The 18,129-nt window shown below is 38.3% G+C and overlaps 1 protein-coding gene across 3 annotated transcripts in view; it reads right to left on the bottom strand.

Annotated features, from left to right (window-relative positions):
- The window catches only part of Sntg1 (syntrophin gamma 1), a 624,894-nt gene that overhangs the window by 105,227 nt on the left and 501,538 nt on the right, over positions 1–18,129 (bottom strand). For all 3 annotated transcript variants that reach the window (XM_055603535.1, XM_055603536.1, XM_055603537.1), the window contains one exon: positions 11,858–11,896. In XM_055603535.1, the coding sequence (XP_055459510.1) occupies positions 11,858–11,896 (39 nt within the window). The remainder of the gene's footprint in view (positions 1–11,857; positions 11,897–18,129) is intronic.

Here is an 18,129-nt window from a genome sequence, read left to right as displayed (position 1 = left end):
TACTGGTCCCAACTTTACTCAATTGACTATAGTTTTCTGAATAGGATTGAGGCCTAGTGGGAAATTCCCTATCGGGTTTGGCATGTTAATTGCAGTCATCCTTGTTCAGCTCATATTTGGGCAGTCATGTTGGTAAGGCTTTACAATTAGAGTTTCTAATGTTACTAGGAGACAGAATCTCACAGCAAACTCCCTGAGCCTCTGGCTCTTGCACGATTCTCCCCGCTTCTGCCACAGAGTTCTCTAAGCCTTAGGTGCTGTGGTGGTCTGTAGATATTTCTGTTGGGACTAGTCTCCGCATCTCAGCATCATGACTGGTTGTGGTTGTCTGCCGTGGTCTCTGTCTGTTACAGAGGGACATTTCTTTGATACGCGGTGAAGACTACTGGATTTTAAGAGAACAGTCAATTCTTGTCATGTAGAATCTTGAGTCATCATTTCCAAACCATGAAACTAGAAACAAATGAACAAGGAAAATGTTCAAGGTCCTGGAAAGGCTGGTATGTGGAGCAGTGGAGAAGAGAGAGTACAGATAAGGAAGGAATGTACCAAAAGAATGGCAGGGCTTCCTCCCCCATCAGTGGATTTAGAAAGGGGCATGGTAGGAGATGAGGGATGAAGGGTGGCATTGGAAGGGGACTATAGCTGGGATACAAAGTGAATAAACTCTAATTAATATTAAAAAATTATATTAAAAAAGAATTAAAAAAGAAAACCAAATAAATAAAAATGGTAACATGTAATAAGCTTTAAGCACATAATGATACATTTTAAACCAACTTTAGTTAATCAGTATAGTCCACATCTACAGTGATATGTCTTCACAACAATATGGTATTAGCTGTTGGTGGGGCAAAAAACACACATAAAACAAAAGCAGAAAACTTGCCATTGTTTTAGCATGTTTCATTGTAAACTTTATATTTAATTTTTAAACAAATACTGAATGAGATAAAAAAAAAAAAAGGTCAAGATGACAACAAATCCTGTTTTCTTCTCCTGGAGACACATGGTGGACTCCTCTGAGTGTTTATTCGTAGAACCCTGAGAAGTCTTATAGACAGCAAAGTTCACAGGAGTAACTGTTGTCTGTCCTCATCAGTACATATGGGTATTTTGAAAGGCATTTTCCAATAAGACGATCACTAAGTGATCTTTTATTTTGCTCTTTGAGTAGTCAGTACTATGGGGAAAGTTACTGGTGCTCCACTGCTCAAGAAGTACAGTAGAAAGAAACCAACACTATTCCGTAATACTTTGAATATACACTAACTTATAGAGTTGCAAATCCCATTAACTTATAGTAGTATTGCCATTTTCCTAAACAAAAGCAATTTACCCTTCTTTCTTTTGAAGGCTTATAATCACTACAGTGATATATCTCAATGTCTAGTATGTATTATCTGTTACTATGTTATTATGTTATATATATGTACATATATACATATATATGTATTTATATGTGCATATATATTTATATTTAAATGAGCACAAAGTCTATAATGAGCTTGCTTTATATACTTCAGTGCCTGTATCCCTCAAACCCATATTTTCAATCCTGTTTTCAAAAGTGAGAAGATTTTCAAGGACCTTTGGAAGGTAAGAATGTCATAAAGCTAGAGTCTTCATGGAAGAGATTAAACACGTTAGAGAACTCGCACAGACCATCCACCACTAAAGCAATAAGATGGCTATTTGCCCACCAATATTCAGATCATCATGAAATACAGAATCTTTTAGTGTCTTGGACATTTTTCATTCCTTGGAAGCATAGAAATGAGGCCAGGAATGGTGGGACATGCCTTTGGTCCCAGCACTAATGAGACAAAAGCACGTGGATATCTGCCAGTCTGCTCTAACTCGAGTTCCAGGACAGCCAGGGTTCTATAGAGAGACCAGTTTTCCTCTCTCCCTCTCTCTCTCTCTCTCTCTCTCTCTCTCTCTCTCTCTCTCTGTTTCTCTTTCTTTATTTATATAGATAGATAGATATAGATATAAAAATAGACATAGATAATTTTACTTTCCACCTGATATATAGTAGTTTGATATATCACCCCAAATGAGCTGAGCTAAAAATCATGAACTTTTAGGAGATTTCTTTAGAATAACTCTTTGAAGAAAAAAAAATTGAACTTAAACCCTAACATGGTATGCAGTAGCTCACACCCTTGTATATTCAGTTACCATGAATGTGAGAGGTAATGACTATTAGGTAGATTCTTGTCCACGATTGTGTACATTTCTACCAACATTCCAAAGACACCAATGATAAAGAGATACTGAACATGCAGTCTTCAATGAACTGACTTTAATTTAATTAAAAGGATCATTAGACTAGAGAAGACTATTCAGGAAAAGCATTTTAAGGAAATTAAATAGTAAGTACGCAGTCTTACGGCCACAAAGAAGCAAACTGTCCGTTCTGGAAGCAAACTGTCCGTTCTATATTAGCAATTGGCAACAGCCTCAGAAATCCCAGTCTCTGTCCCTCCATCTGGAATGAGTCCTGGAAGAGGACTCCATGCTGTATATGAGAGATTCAGCTGGCTCAAGCCTTATGTTATGAGACCCTGAGCCTTGGCTTCTCAGGAAGAATGATTTTGGTGTAAGAAATGCATCTTCTTTAAACTTGTTGTACTGAGAAAATGTGCTGCAGAAAACACAGGTTTAGAAGGCTATTTCTGCTCAGACAGATAAGATGTGGCAGCAGCTGGGAACTGGTCAGAGAGTGGAAACTAAAAAACATTTTGAAGACCATTGTGTTTGCACATGGAGAAAAGGTCACCTGGACATGATTTTTGTAACTTAAGTGATGATATTCTGGGCTTTGAAATGATAAGGTTTAGAACTATATTTTCAGAGTCCCTGAGAGTTAGATCTGTAATTAAGGGTTCAGGGTACTACAGCATGCTCCAATAACAACCTTGGTGCCAATCTTCTCTCTCTAGCTTGTTTGAAAATGGTCTCGCGTTTGATGCTGGGCATGCTAGAGTAGCTGGCCTGTGGGATCCTGGGAGTTAACTTTTCTTCTTGCAGTAGAAATGATGGAATGAGAGGAGCATGGTACTGTTTCCGGCTTTACAGGGATCTCTGGTTCCAAACTCAAATCCCCATAGTCTATGGCAACCATGTCACCTGCTGAGACATCTCATGAGCCTGGGACTCAAATCTATAATGGTTAGAAGTGTGCCTTTCTCTTTGCTCTTGGTTCAGAAATCACTTCTCTATTCCCTTACTTGGAAAAAAAAAGGTAAAATACAAGAGACAGCCTCATTCTCCAACAACTTTCTCTCAGTAGCCAGACGGCCTGTTCACAGAATTAGAGTCGAACACCTCTTAAATGCCTAGTTACCTCATATGGCATGAGGTTTTCTTGGGATTAGGACTAGACTTTGTGGGGATAGTTTGAGAAGAGTGAAACGAACAGGGGGGAAAAAAACATCAAACATCTTATTTTAACAGCAGAAATATGTGAATAGTTAAACTTCCTGAAAAAAGCAGAAGCACAGAGAGGTATAGGCAGGTATGTTGGAATAAACAGGTGCTAAGCCAAGAATGCCGAGCTCTCTGGCTGTGAACTGGTGCTCAACCTCGCCGTAAAGAATGAAAGTCATAAAATCTACACCAGAGTAACTTGTGACATGGGTGTGGGCTTTCCGTACTCTACAGTACATTCACACATGCACTCCAAAGTCACGTATAAACGTATGAAGGACACACAAAGTCATGTGTCCCTTCATAGACAACGTGCTACTTCTTGCACAGAAACATGAACCTCACACTCTTCCCTGTATAATGATGGGTGTGTGTTTCTATGGGTGAGTCTGTTTGTCTCTCTGTTATGTACAAAACATTTCACTTGCTTTCTCTTTAGAACTAGTATGTCTGGCTTCTACTCTACTTGTGTCAAAGACCCACCAAACCCAGGGTGAAGAAGTGTCACAGTTTATGACTCACGCTGAGTCAGAAACTCTTACTTTCTTTCCCCTTTCTTCATTTTCAGCATAATTTCTCTTCTTTTCTCCCATAGTTCAGGTAACTCAGGTCAGGGCTGATCTGGCTTGGGTACGCTCTGCTGCTCTTCTGGTGTGCCATTCTGGGTGGTATACGTGCCACAGGTTCATTCTGCATACATGGAATCTTAGCCTTCCCTGGTCACATACCCATATATCCTCTTTTAGCCTGACAGCGTTTTTCAGATTTCAAAATCCGAATTTATTTATGTTTTTATAGTATTTGGCTCACCGCACTGCTTGATTTAGTGCTCTTACCTTTGTTCCCTGCAAGGAAATAGTTCACGAGATGTATTTTAAGTTGATAAAAGGTGATAATAATAAAGCACGTGGCATGATTAATATTGCATTATGTATTCGTTCAATTCCCAACTCTCCACTCACCTCTACAGCTCAAGTATAACCATACGTATAAATATAGTTTAAGAGACACTTGTGAGTTTTTACCTGCTTTGTCCTTCAGTTAATAGCCTACGCCATGCTTCTGAAAATTTAACTGCTGTTGAAAACCGCAATTCCTAAACAGCAATGTGTTTCTGCTTCCCAGGAATTAATTTGAAAGTATTTCCTGGAACAAGTCACTTAACATATTAGTTATATATTCTGAGTTATATTTTCATGCTTCAAGTACTGCTAAAACTAGATTAGAAAACACAAGCATTGCGTTAGTTCCTAAGTGATGAAGAACTGGAAAAGACCTCCTGCCTCTCAGTCACATTTTAACAGAAGCACCACGGAGTTTACAGTCACCCCATTGAACCACAAATGAATAAACGTGTCCTTGCAGCCAAACATTGTTACTATGTGTGTCTTTGGTATCAATCACTTATGTTCCCTATGTGTATCAAGGGAGATGGGTCATACAATTCAGACAGCTAAATCACACTTAAAGAAATAAAAGTGCAGACAGCAGCGTGTGGCATGGGCTCACCTTACTTAAAATCAAAAATACATTCCTGTGTAGATGTTGTTGTGTTCTTTTCAAATCTGTCTATTTAACGTAACTATTCCTTGGAAAATCATTGTTATGGCATTTAGATTTGCTAGTATTAATTTCATGAACTCAGTGAAACATTATACACTGTCCCAAAGTATGTGAAAAAAAAATACTGTTCAGGCAAGCATAGAATGGTGATACATCCAGGACCACTGGTAGTGCTTACAAAGAGTGAATATTAATAATATAATGACCAGAATAATCATGCTGGCACCCGATTATAATCCAAGCATTCATGAGGCAGAGGCAAGAGGGGAAAAAAGTTCAAGGTCATCCTGCTACAAAAGGAGTTCCAGGTTGCCTTGGAGTATGTGAGGACTGGTCTCTAAATAAATAAACAAGAAAATAAACAAATAGATAAATAAAATAACACAACAGTATGAAAACATTACCCATACATTTAAACTCTTTGTATACATTTGTAGTCTGCAGAGAAGAAAAACACACTCTCTAGGCTTTCTCACACAAAGCTTCATTGTCCTGGATGCAGAAGATAAAAATGCTGTCACTTATTTCAACTAGAAATGTTTATATTTTCATACTCCCTGAGAATTAGATCTGTAAGTATTTTTCTTATTAAATAATTTTGTTTTCCATGCTAAAATCTATAGTCATAAAGAAGCTAAACAACAAGGAGGACCCTAGGGAAGAGGCTGAAACCTCACTCAGAAGGGCAAACAAGATAGACATCGGAAGTAGGAGAAGACAAGGAATAGGGCAGTAGCCTTCCACAGAGGACCTCTGAAAGACTCTACCCATTAGGGTATTGAAGGAGATACTGAGACTCATAGCCAAACTTTAGGCAGAGTGCCGGAAGCCTTATGGAAGAAAAGGGAGATAGAAAGAACTGAAGGGGACAGGATTACCACAAGGAGAACCAAAGACTAAAAAACCTGGGCCCAGGAAGTCCTACAGACACTGTTACTCCAAGGACCATGCATGGAGTGGACCTAGACCCTTGCTCAGAGTAAGCCTGTAGGATTCTCAGTTTCCAAGAGGGTTTCCTAGTAAGGGGAGCAAGGGCTATCTCTGACATGAACTCAATGGCTGGGTCTTTGATCACTCTTCTCCTGGGGAGAAGGCCACAGAGGAAGATGATGCAGCCAGCCATGATGAGACCTGATAGGCTAGGGGCAGATAGAAGGAGAGGATGATCTCCTCTATCAGTGGACTGGGGGAGGGGTATAAAGGAAGAAGAGGGAGGGAAGGTAGGTCAGAGGAGACGAGGGGTGTCTATAGCTGGGATACAAAGTGAGTAAACTGTAATATAACAACAACAATAATAATAATAATAATAATTTTGCTTTCAATAGAAAGGGTTCTAAAACTTCCCTTACCTGTAAAAGAAAAAACACCAACTCACTTACAAGGGCAAAAACACTACAATGCTATTTGATCTTCTAATTGGATCTACATTTTGATTCCAAATGCTATTATTATTAGAAAATTTAGTTCATGGATCCTTCTCTTCTCTGTAGGTGGCTTGGCTTAGTTTATTTCCTACATGGTTTATGAGTTTGGCTGCAAAGCTTTGGGTGAGAATGGGATCCTGAAAACCTAGTTACTCTTGGCAATGGGAGAGCCCAGCAGGAAACAGCTGTTTTTCAACTTCCTGGGGGCTTTGGTTTTTTCCTCTGTTTGTTTTTGTCTTTGTCTTTGAACTTCTCTGTTAAGTGGAAAGACATCTGAAAATCTCACAGGAAGCAGAGTGTTTCCAATTGTGGGTAACTTGAGTTAATTACTTTTCCTCATTTTATTCAGTAGGGAGAAATTTAGGAATATGAGGAGGAATTTTAATCACAACATGTATATATGTTGTGTTACATTGAACCTATGCTTGAAAATTCACCAGAAATAACAAACATGGTCAAAGCTAATGCAGAAATTCTGTGGAATGGCATACATTTATTTCAGTTCCTCAAGTCACTCTCGTATCATTTATTTATTTATTTATTTATTTATTTATTTATTTATTTTACATCTTGATCACAGCCCCTTCCTCTCTTACAAGTCCCCCTCCCTTCACACAGACACACGCATTTTCCCCTCTCCTTCTTTTCATTGAACGGGGAGGTCCCCCATGGTTACCAACCCACCTTTCACACTACATCACTTCAGGATTGAGACCAGACAAGGCAGCCCAGCTAGGGAAACAGGATCTAAAGGCAGGCATGAGCAGAGTCAGGGAGGCCCTCACTCCATTTGCTGGAGGACCCACATGAAGACCAAGCTGCACATCTGCGACAGATGTGCAAGAGACCCAGGACCAATCCTTGTATGCTCTTTGTTTGGTGGTTCAGTCTCTTTGAGCCCCCAAGAACCCAAAGTAGTTAATTCTATAGGTCCTCTTGTAGAGTCTTTGATCCCTCTGACTCCCTCAGTCATTCCCCCAACTCTTCCATATGACTTCCTGGGCTCTGTCTTATATTTGGCTGGGGGTCCCTGTATCTGTTTCATTCAGCTGCTGGGAATTATGCTAGGGCCCTGTCTACAAGCATAGCACAGTAACATTAACAGTGTCAGGAACTGATTCCCTCCCACGGGATGGGTCTCAAGTAAGACCAGTCTTTGGTTGGGTATTCCGTTAATCTTTGTTCCATCTTTGTCCCTGCACACCTTGTAGGCAGGAATAATTTTGGCTTTCATTTTATTAATCAGGAATTTCTTCTTTTCTCCTTAGTCTTTATTATTGGGAACTGAAACTTGCTGAAAATCCCAAAACTGTGGTAAAGATTCTGAAGGCTGACAGATTAGAGTTTCAGGGTTGTAGAGAGTTTTAATGTTGCTCTATATAAGCAAATTACCTTCAGCAACCTTTAATTCTCTTTCTAGATATTAATCACATAGATCCGTATCTCACATAAGATCTAGCTGTAAGGTTAAGGGTCTGAAATGAATGAACTTATTGGACCAGGAGTTTCCATCAAGGCCGAAGCTAAGAATTTCATCAGTAGTACCCGAGAACTTCGCCAGAGACTTCCCTGCTTTGCTGTAGCCTGCATTTGCTGGGGGACAATGGATCTGGCAAGTGAATTTATTATCTATTTATTTATTTATTTATTTATTTATTTATTTATTTATTTATTTATTTATTACTTTATAAAGCATTTAGGAACCCTGGATCCATGTTTCTTTGCGTGCCAGTTTCCCTCCCGGTTGTCACACTTCACAGGTGGGATTCCTATGAGCCTACAGAAAAGCAAGACTGCCCCATTCCTAAAAGCATCTGTCACCATATCACGTAACCACAGGAACCCTCAACAGAGGCTGAGTTAATGGGATGTCAGGACTTAAAGCTCCCTGGACACATGGGTTTCTACTGAAAAATAAACCAATGCACACACTCACCCAAATCTGCGGCTGCCATCGAGGACTGCATGTATGTAGCCTCCAACAGTTCTGTTGTTTATCCTCTAAGGGGCTGTATTATGTGCATGCGTGCACCCGAATATAAAGGCCAGCAGTCAAACTTGGGGTTGTTCCAGCAGAGCCGCTTGTCTTGATTTTCCACACAAGGTCTCCATTGCACAAGACAGTGTGCCCCAGGAAACTTCCATCTCCCCAGAGTTGAGATTAGAAGCCTGCACCATGATGCTCCAGTATTTTGTTTATTTTATATAAATTTTTGTCCTTTTTCTTTAATTATCATCACAAGTATGTATATATATATATATATATATATATATATTCATTCATAGATACAACCTTCTCTATTCCTATAATGCTACCTGTATGCATTATATCTATGACCTCAGGTCTGACTAGTTGATATTGGATAACTAGTTGCAGGGAATCTTTCTAGGAAAACAAAAAACAAAAAATAAAGAACAAATACCCAATTCTTCCTCTATTAGAATTCCCATTTGACATCACTTCGTTATCCTTTTCCTGTTAGCATGACCATTGGTGTTCTTCTGGCTAGTAAACACACATATCCTGAAGGAGAATCTTCAACTGTCACTTCATTGAACCATAATAATTCCTAGCTACACTCTAAATATTTATACTTGTATTCACACATTAGTGTAATTTTTAGTCCTCTTTAAAGAGACATCTCTTTGCAACAACCGAAGAACCTATTGACCTGTCAAAGTTCAGAGAACAAGAGATCCTGTGTTGTTCAATCACAACCCAAGACCTCTACAACATGATTTCTGAGTGTCAAGCTCAGAGACCATTGAGGAAGGAGAGGGCAGAAAGCCTGTAAGAGCCAGAAAAGCAGATAGTTTGCTGTGAAATTATGTCTCCTATGAATGTCAGAGAAACTATACTCATGAAGCCTCACCAATATGGCTACCTACATATGACCTCAATAATGATACCAGGGGACATGCTAATATATGTTTTGTATTTAAATTTTAATGTGGGCTCTGGGGATTGAACCCAGGTCTTCATGTTTGTGACAACTACTTTATAGTCAGACTTATATCTCAAGTCCCCTGTATGTGATGCTTATTTAAATCACTCAGTATTACGGTAACTTGGATAGACACAGTGGCTACATGATGTTAATGTCTGGCTTTACAAGTGACCAAAACCTTATTTGATTTAAATCCATGTGCATGAACCAATTTGATCTACTCCCTATACATGCTTGTGTTAAAGAAAAACAAAACTTAACCAGTGTACTGGCTGGTTTTGTGGGTCAATTTAACACAAGTTAGAGTCATTAGATAGAAAGGAGTGTTAGTTGATAAAATGCTTCCATGAGGTACAGCTGTAAGGCGTTTTCTCAACTAGTGATTGCTGGGGAAAGCCAAGAACACAGTGGGTAGTACTGTCCCTGGGCTGGAGGTCCTTGATTCTGAGCAAGCTGAGCAAGCTGTGGGAGCAAGTCAGCAAATAGCACCTGTCCATGGATTCTGCATCAGCATCTACCTCCAGGTTCTAGCCCTACTTGACTTCCTGTCCTGACTTCACCCAATGATGGACTATGATCTGGAAGGGTCAGTCAAAGAAACCCCTTTTCTCCCCAACTTGCTTTTTGATCATGGTGTTTCATTACAGCAATAGAAATCCTAAGAAAACCAGTCAAATTGGCCCAGAATGCTGTTATGTAAGTAGGGACTTACAATGAGATAGACCAAATAAAGCAACTTCAGTACTGTATGTAATCAAGCATTTCTCTCCATTTATCGTTTTAGCATATATAATTGTCCTCAACAATGTTTAAAAAAACCGCCACATTCCTTTAGGATTTCCTCATTAATGAAATTTCTCATTCAGATGAATTGTTAAAAATCTCTCTTTTTCCTCATACTTTACTCTTAGCAGTAGTGTAAAACTGTAGTTATGATTCTAAGTAAAAAAAAAATTGTGAGACTATTTGGTTTATAAAATGCAATAAATCATATTTCTAGATTCAGACTTACATGCTGATTCTAGAAAGAGAAAGTCTGGGAGACCTCCAAAAGCCCTTCATGCATCAAAGAAATAGTATTGTTTTCATTTTTGTAAGTTACACAAAACCTTCAGATTTCCATTTTTATCTGTCTTACAACAAAAGAGATCCACCTATTGATGACGGTCTTGATTTTCTCCCATAACTGTTTCATTTTATTCAAATACTTTCTTATCAATGTCCGTTCTGCCTCCACAGTCCTATGGAATCACTGCTATTCCTTCTGAAGTTGTTCCTGGTGATCACCAGAACAAATTTCTGAAGATGATGGAGCCACACAGCATAACCCGAGCTATCCTTGCAAACTCAGAGATCAGAAACTTCCTGCTCTGGTATTTTTACTGAAATCAAGTGCTTCAAATATGTTAGAAAATGTGCTGACGTTTGAACCTTTTCACCCTCTGAAACTGCCCATTATCAAAAAGGCTCCCAAGTGCATGTCTGTGTAGGTAGACAAGAGTGAAATACATAGATCCCATCTTTGTGCTCCAGAGCTTTGCTGTTTTCATACTGTCTCCTTTATAAACAGCTTTGTGAGCTAATCTTGGCCAGTACCACCATTGGTCTGAACTTTAAAAAATACTGTTATTCATAGAACAATGTATGGCTACAATTTTAGCAATTCTAATGATAATAATGATAAAAAACTGAAGATACATATTTATTACTAAATGTTCAAAATATACTTTAAGAATAACTGTCTTTTTATACAAATGTTTCAGAGCAGAAATTGAATCTTTTCAAGTTTCACCAGTAAAAATATAGTTCAAACCTTTTAACATATTAAGAGGGGTGCGTGCTTAGACTGTGAGTGATGGCTGTAAGTCAAAGTTGATATTAAGAGAAAAGCTTGTTAACCTGTTGGATCAACCAGACACTCTTTTCATTCTAGGCAATAAGTTAAACTTACCTGGAATTCTGTCAACACATTAGGCACTGAGATCAATTTAAAAGATAACACTAAAAAGTATAACATACTAGACACTGGAGAGAGGATTTAGTAGTTAAGAGTACCTGCTCTTCCAGAGGACCAGGGATCAGTTCCCAGCACCTCACACCCATCTAAAATTCTAGGGCCCTGACATCCTCTTGTAGTCCTAAAGGTACAGCATGCACAAGCATATATGCAGGCAAAATACACAAAATATTTTAATATAAGATATACTAACGCTATTTTATAGAAATACTATGTCTAGATCCTCAGCAGTGTACACAAATCAATATAATCATTTTGGACAAAGTGGTTTTGTTTCAGAATACATATCTTTAAAGCCTACTTTTCATATATTCAGTTAAGCTGATACACTTAACTATTGTTCCCTGAAGATAGACTATAGTATCAATTATTTCTATATAAGAATCAGATGGCACCAAGACTCCCTTCTATAAAAGACATATTGAAAAAAAAAAGTATGATTCAGTGTTTCAAGTATTACTTGATCTTACCTGCTGGTTTACAGGGAAATTTCTGTTGATTTTTTTGATCTGCAATGATAAATTAATCAATCAATCAGTGAGAAAAAAAGGATAATTAAAAATGTCCCTGAATATTCTTGATGCTCTAGTTTTAAGAGTTATTTCATATGAGCCAGATGTGGTGATGGATGCCTTTAATCCCAGTAACTGACAGGCAGAGGAGGTTAATATCTGTTAATTAAATGCCAGCCTTCTTTGCACAACAAATTCCAGGGAAGCCAAAGCTACACAGTCTTTTAAAAATGGCTAGGAGTGGCTTATCCTATAGTAAAAAGGTACCTCACGTACTAAACTCCTTGCATATAAACCAATTTAATTAGATGTCATGCACAGTTTCAAAGATAAAGATTTTGAAAAATTATTAATTTGTCATTAATAAGAAGTGAAAATTCTTCTATGTGATATAAATGAACATCTGTCAAGAATTTTTTAAAAAGCAGGCTTTTGATTTAACTTCACACTATGACATGATAGAATAGCAAATGTAACTTAATATGCAAAACATCAAAGGGGATTGGAAAGCCAAACATTAAAGTATAATATATATATATATATATATATATATATATGTTTTTCAATCAGACTCCAAAAAGAATAATTTTTACTTTAAGAACATTTAATGAATTACATTGCATAAGGATCTAAAATCCCCAGAAGCATGGTTTCTGGAGTAACTTAGGGAACTAAACTTGGAAAACCAAATGGAAGCAGATGACACAGATGAGCAGCTGTGTACTAGTAATGAAATCCACTATTCTCCATCAGATCCATGAATAAATTTCAGCACCAGGTTCATATGGTGTAAGTTTCAGGTCAAACTAAAAATACACATTCTTTATGTGGGAAATTATGTGATTGACATGTGTTTTGCCTTTTTAAGCTCCCCTTAACTATCCATTAAGTATGAAATGTGCAGTTAGCTGCCTATAGGCACAAAGTTAGAAAATCAATAAACTCCTCTAACAGCACAAATTGACTTTCTAGGCATTTGTCCTATAAAACGTAAAACTGAAAGGAAATTTGCAGATGAACATATTTTGAGCAAGTGTTGAGAAGTTTTACACAGAAACCCTGTTCTCCCTTCATTGTTACCATAATGGTAACCTAGTCCTGTTACCCTTTACCCCACACACTAGGGTGTGTGTTTGCTGCAGATCCCTAAGCTTCCTATTTCTTTCCCTACAATGATTACCCTCTGTAACTGCAGACACAGCTGACTGCAAAACATCACATACTTATTAACCAGAAATCACATTTAGCAGCCAATAAAACCATACCTTTAATTGTTTGATTTTTAGAAATAATTATAGAAATGGTCTAATATTTTATGTGGGTTTATTATCCTTAATAGTGTACTACTGAGATCCATAACTTGACCTTTTAAATCTGGAAAATAGTTTGGGAGACCTCATTTGGAAATTTGAGTATTGGCTATGTAGCCAGACAGTGCAGGGCAGGAAGCTAGGATTGTGTAGCATAGGCTGAATATAGGCAGGTTGCTGTACCCCCTGACTCAGTTACACAATATAGAATGTCTCTTCTAGATGCATCGTATTACAGGCTCCTGTAAACCTAGCCCCAAACACATACACACAGATATATATAGAGAGAGCATATTTTCAACTTAACTGAAGGATTAAAAACTCATTTGATCAGATTCAACACCTATTTATGAAAGAAGCACTCACAAGAGTAGTAATAAAAAGAAACTTCATAACCAATAAAGTGATAGATGAGAACCTCATAATAAAACTTGATACAGAGTAGTGAAAGACTGAAGCTTTCTCCATAATGGGGAGTAAAACACTCTGGAAAGGTTAGTTAAAATGATTCTATTATAGTATCATAAAGACAAAGTACTTACAGAGTATCAGCAGAAAAAGAAAGGAAACATAAAATACAACTATTAAATGTCACCAAAGAAATTAAAGAAAATGTAAAGAAATATGACAACATTCTATAGTAGCATCTATGATTTTTATAACTGCCTATTTCAGTATAGTGTTTTCCCAAAAGTTTCACAGTTTCAATGAAACTCTTGATATATGTTTTTTCTACTTTTTGAGGAAATAGAGAAACCCTTTCTTAAGCTGGCTTTAGCTCAGAGATGTAGCAAATCCTACAGTAAAACAAGGCTTTGATCCTCTACACTGGAAAGAAAGACAGAAGATAAATGTTTTTTAGTTAAGGGAATCTAAAAGAGCCACAATCACACAGGTGATTTGAAAGATTTATTCACGTTGTCTTTAAGTTCTTTCAGTGATGTTTGACAGCTTAACTTGTATTGTCTTTTTTTTTTTTTTGATAAAGTGCCCTCTAGTCATTGATGATGTAGTTGACATTGCTCTCCGTCTCGCCTCTCCTGAATAATTCCACGTACTGATTTCAAATTTTCTACAAATCATCATCAAACTACCGGATATGGACCTACAACTGAGCCTGTGGATGCATGGAAGACAGTCTAGCACACCCTCTGAAATCCTTGAAGCAAAGTGTTCTCAGCAAGGTGCCGAGTTCATTCATGCACATCGAAAACTGGATATCCGTACACCAAGGAATGAATCTGAATCATCCCTTTTATATGCAAAAATCGGCTCAAAGTGAATTCCAACTTTAAATATAACCCCCCAAGCAAGCAAATTCTTTTAAAACATATATATATATAACTGAGATCCCACAGGAAAATGAAAAAATAATGGGAAAACATGATGTTGCTGATAACTTCCCAAGTAGATAAATCTATTAATCCACAGAGGAAAGAGTAACTACACTGCAATTTTCATAGTGAAAGTATTGCTAACAGCAGCAACATGGGGGACTTCATGTACACAGAAGCTCCAAAGAAAGAAAACGGTGAGTGGTTTCTAATTCACTCATCTTTGAATTCCCATACTTTGTACAGAAGTCAAGTTGATGAATGGAGCTGCATGGTGTTTAGGTGGATAAAAAACTGTCCTTAGCAACAAGGGGTATTTGCTCACAAACATTACCAAGATGATCATTGAGGAGAAACATTACTCCAAATCTCATAAGCAGGTATTTCTTTAATTAAAATACAATTACATCGCTTCCCCTTCCTTCTCATTTCATCCCTTCTCAGAATCGTGATCACTTATTCTTTATTATTGTCACACACATACACAAACACCCAACAACAGCAAACCTGCTGAGTGTCTCTAGTGTCGCTTGTAGGTATATGATTTTAGGAGGCTCATTTCTGAGGAAGACTAATTTTCTCTCTTTCTCTCAACAGTCAGTTTTCTGTAGGCATGGGGTTCTGTACAATTACCTTCATTTCATTTCAATTGGTGCCATTATTTCGATGTTGATTAAGAAGCCATGTTGTCAAATTCTTACAGATGTGGCTTCTCTGTCATACCTAGGAGAAACAATCTCTTAGAATACTTCCTGTCCCTCCAGCTCTTACAGATCTTTCTACCTTCTTTTCCACAATATTGCCTGAGCCTTACAAGTAGGTGCTGTACTCTAAATGTAACAATTGGAATTGGGGTCATGGTCAATTGTCCTCTGTATTTTGTGGCTCCTTGTGGTAGTTTTCTGACGTAGAAAACAGCTTCCAGGGTGTGGAGTCAGTCTCGTGAGAACGTGAAACAACATTGCTCCAGAGATAAACTTATCTGAAAATGAATTACATTAGTCTGTGGGCTCTTTCTGATGTGTGTTCATGCCACTGCTGCTGCTAATCATCTGCTATTCACAAGCAAAGAGAAGAACAAACATCATCATCATCATCATCATCATCATCATCATCATCATTATTATTATTATTTATTTTGCTTTACAAGGCCACAGTTGAGCTTATTCATTTTCCAGTGATCTCTTAGGCAAAAAAAACCCAAAAAAACAAAAAACATAAAACTGCTCAGGACCGCATGAAATGCAAACATAAGAACTAACAGTAAACATATCTACATATATAGTGGTTTTCTTCTTGACCATTCGTACATCTTATTTTTCTTAGGTCAGGAAATTTTTCAGTAGTATTTGTCTCACTTATCACATTCATGATTACTGTACACACAAACTGATAATGTGTGTGTGTGTGTGTAAGAGCATACCTCATACATACGCACACTCATATATATTCACAAACACTCATGCATATACTCCCACATACACAAACACACACTCACACTGATGCACACCACTGTGACTGATAGCCTAGAAGAAGGTTGCAACTATCCAAATAAGCCTTGTTCAAAAGTTTGCTTTTAAAGCAACTCATCTTTGTTTGTTTCAACAACGGCAAGAATGCAGACATGCAGGATAATTAGGGCTTATGCCGAAGATTTATTTTGCATAGTTTCCAAAATGCAATAAAAAAGTCCTAACTCTTAGGATAAAAGACTTTGTACCAAGAACATATAAAAGAACTGAAGCAGAGACATGGCCCTTGTTATATGGTACACATGTACACTGCTGTCATAATGGGCACTAGATAATGCCATAAAAAGTTACTGTATGGTGATCATGAAATGGGAAACAGAGTAACAGGAGGTTCCAACTAGGGAAAAGAGAAGAACATGAGGAGAAGGGACAAATGACATCAGTGATGTTTAATAAAGCCCCCATGGAATCATATTATTTTGTACTTACCTAAAATTATATACCACACACACACACACACACACACACACACACACACACACACACACACACATAGCTTAAAGAAAATTTAGCCTCTTGGGATGACAAAGTTTTCCATAGGAACCATGGACTAACAAAAACCTTAGCAATGCCTATCATTGGTATAGAATTCATATGGAGGTCAGTTGTTTCATATCCTGTTGACTATGTTTTGCTGAAGTCCATTCCTGCCACACTATGAGGCATGTTAAGTGGAGCCCCAGGAATTAGGAGATTGCTATTGCCAGTGTAATATGGGAGGTCCCTGTGCAGTGTTTATAACTTTGAGATGGATGAACTGTGTGCAACTGGACAGACTCTGACCAGAAAGAGGCAAAGAGATTAAGTTAGGCCAACTGATCAAGGGTGCAATCTTCAGCAGGCCTGTCAATTTCACCATATTAAACATGCTTAAAAATAACAAAATTTTCTATGATCACCTTCCCCTAAGGGGGAAGCAGCCTTGCCAGGCCACAGAAGAAGACTGTGCAGCCAATCCTGACGAGATCTGATAGGCTAGGGTGAGATGGAAAGGGAGGAGGCCATCCCACATCAGTGGACTTGGAGAGGGGCATGGGAGGAGATGTGGGAGGGAGGAAGTGATTGAGAGGGAATAAGACAGGGGGCTACAGCTGGGATACAAAGTGAATAAACTGTAATCAATATAAAAAATAAAAATTAAAAAAATAAATAACAAAACTTTAACTATTGGTGTTGTCTTTACTTGAGATAAGCTGGTCTGTCTTAATCAAACACCTCCTGACAAAGTTACCAAAATAAAGAATAAAAATATGATTGCCACACTTTGCATACAATGTGCTACCTAACACACTCTTGCTTTTGCTCTGACTTAAGTGATTGTCTATAGTTATTTGATTTCACTTGACATAACCCAGATTTTTTAGCTGAAACCTACATATCTGACAATTGCATTTTGTGTAGAGGGAAAATGATGCAGAGAACAACACATCATCTAGAAAGTTACATCTAAAGATTCCCAGTGACTTGATACTCTCTCCATGGGAGAGAGTGATCCCATCCCTATTAATGACACTCTGCTATGCTTGCAGAAAGGAGCCTAGCATAACTGCCTTCTGAGAGGCTTCATCCAGCTGCTGACGGAAACAGATGCAGAGACCCACAGCCAAAGAATAAACCAAACTTGGGAAGTTTTGTGCAAGAGTGGTAGGATGGATAGAGTGAGCCAGAGGGCTCAAGGAAAAGACATGAAAACCTACAGAGGAAACTAACCTGGGCCCATGGGGGCTCACAGAGACCCAAACACCACCAAAGAGCATGCATGGCTGGACCTGGACCCCCTACACATATGTAGCAGGTGTGCAGATTGCTCAACATGCAGATCCTCTAAAAGTGGGAGGAGGGGCTGTCTCTAACTCTGATGCCTGCCTTTGGATCCCTTTCCCCTTGCTGGGCTAACTTGTCTGGCCTTAGTGGGAGAAGTTGTACTTAGTCCTGCTGCAACTTGAGGTTCCAAGGTGGGTTGTTACTCCTTGAGGGCCTCCCCTTCTCTGAGAAGAAAGACAGAGGAGAGAGGGGCATGAGATTAGGACTGGGGGGAGAGGAAAGAGGGGACC

This window comes from Psammomys obesus, unplaced genomic scaffold (genome assembly GCF_907164565.1).
Source record: "Psammomys obesus unplaced genomic scaffold, mPsaObe1.curated_primary_1811, whole genome shotgun sequence".
In the NCBI taxonomy this organism is placed as follows: domain Eukaryota; kingdom Metazoa; phylum Chordata; class Mammalia; order Rodentia; family Muridae; genus Psammomys; species Psammomys obesus.
Note: the sequence above shows the minus strand (reverse complement) of the source record. Positions and strands in the feature narration are given on the sequence as shown.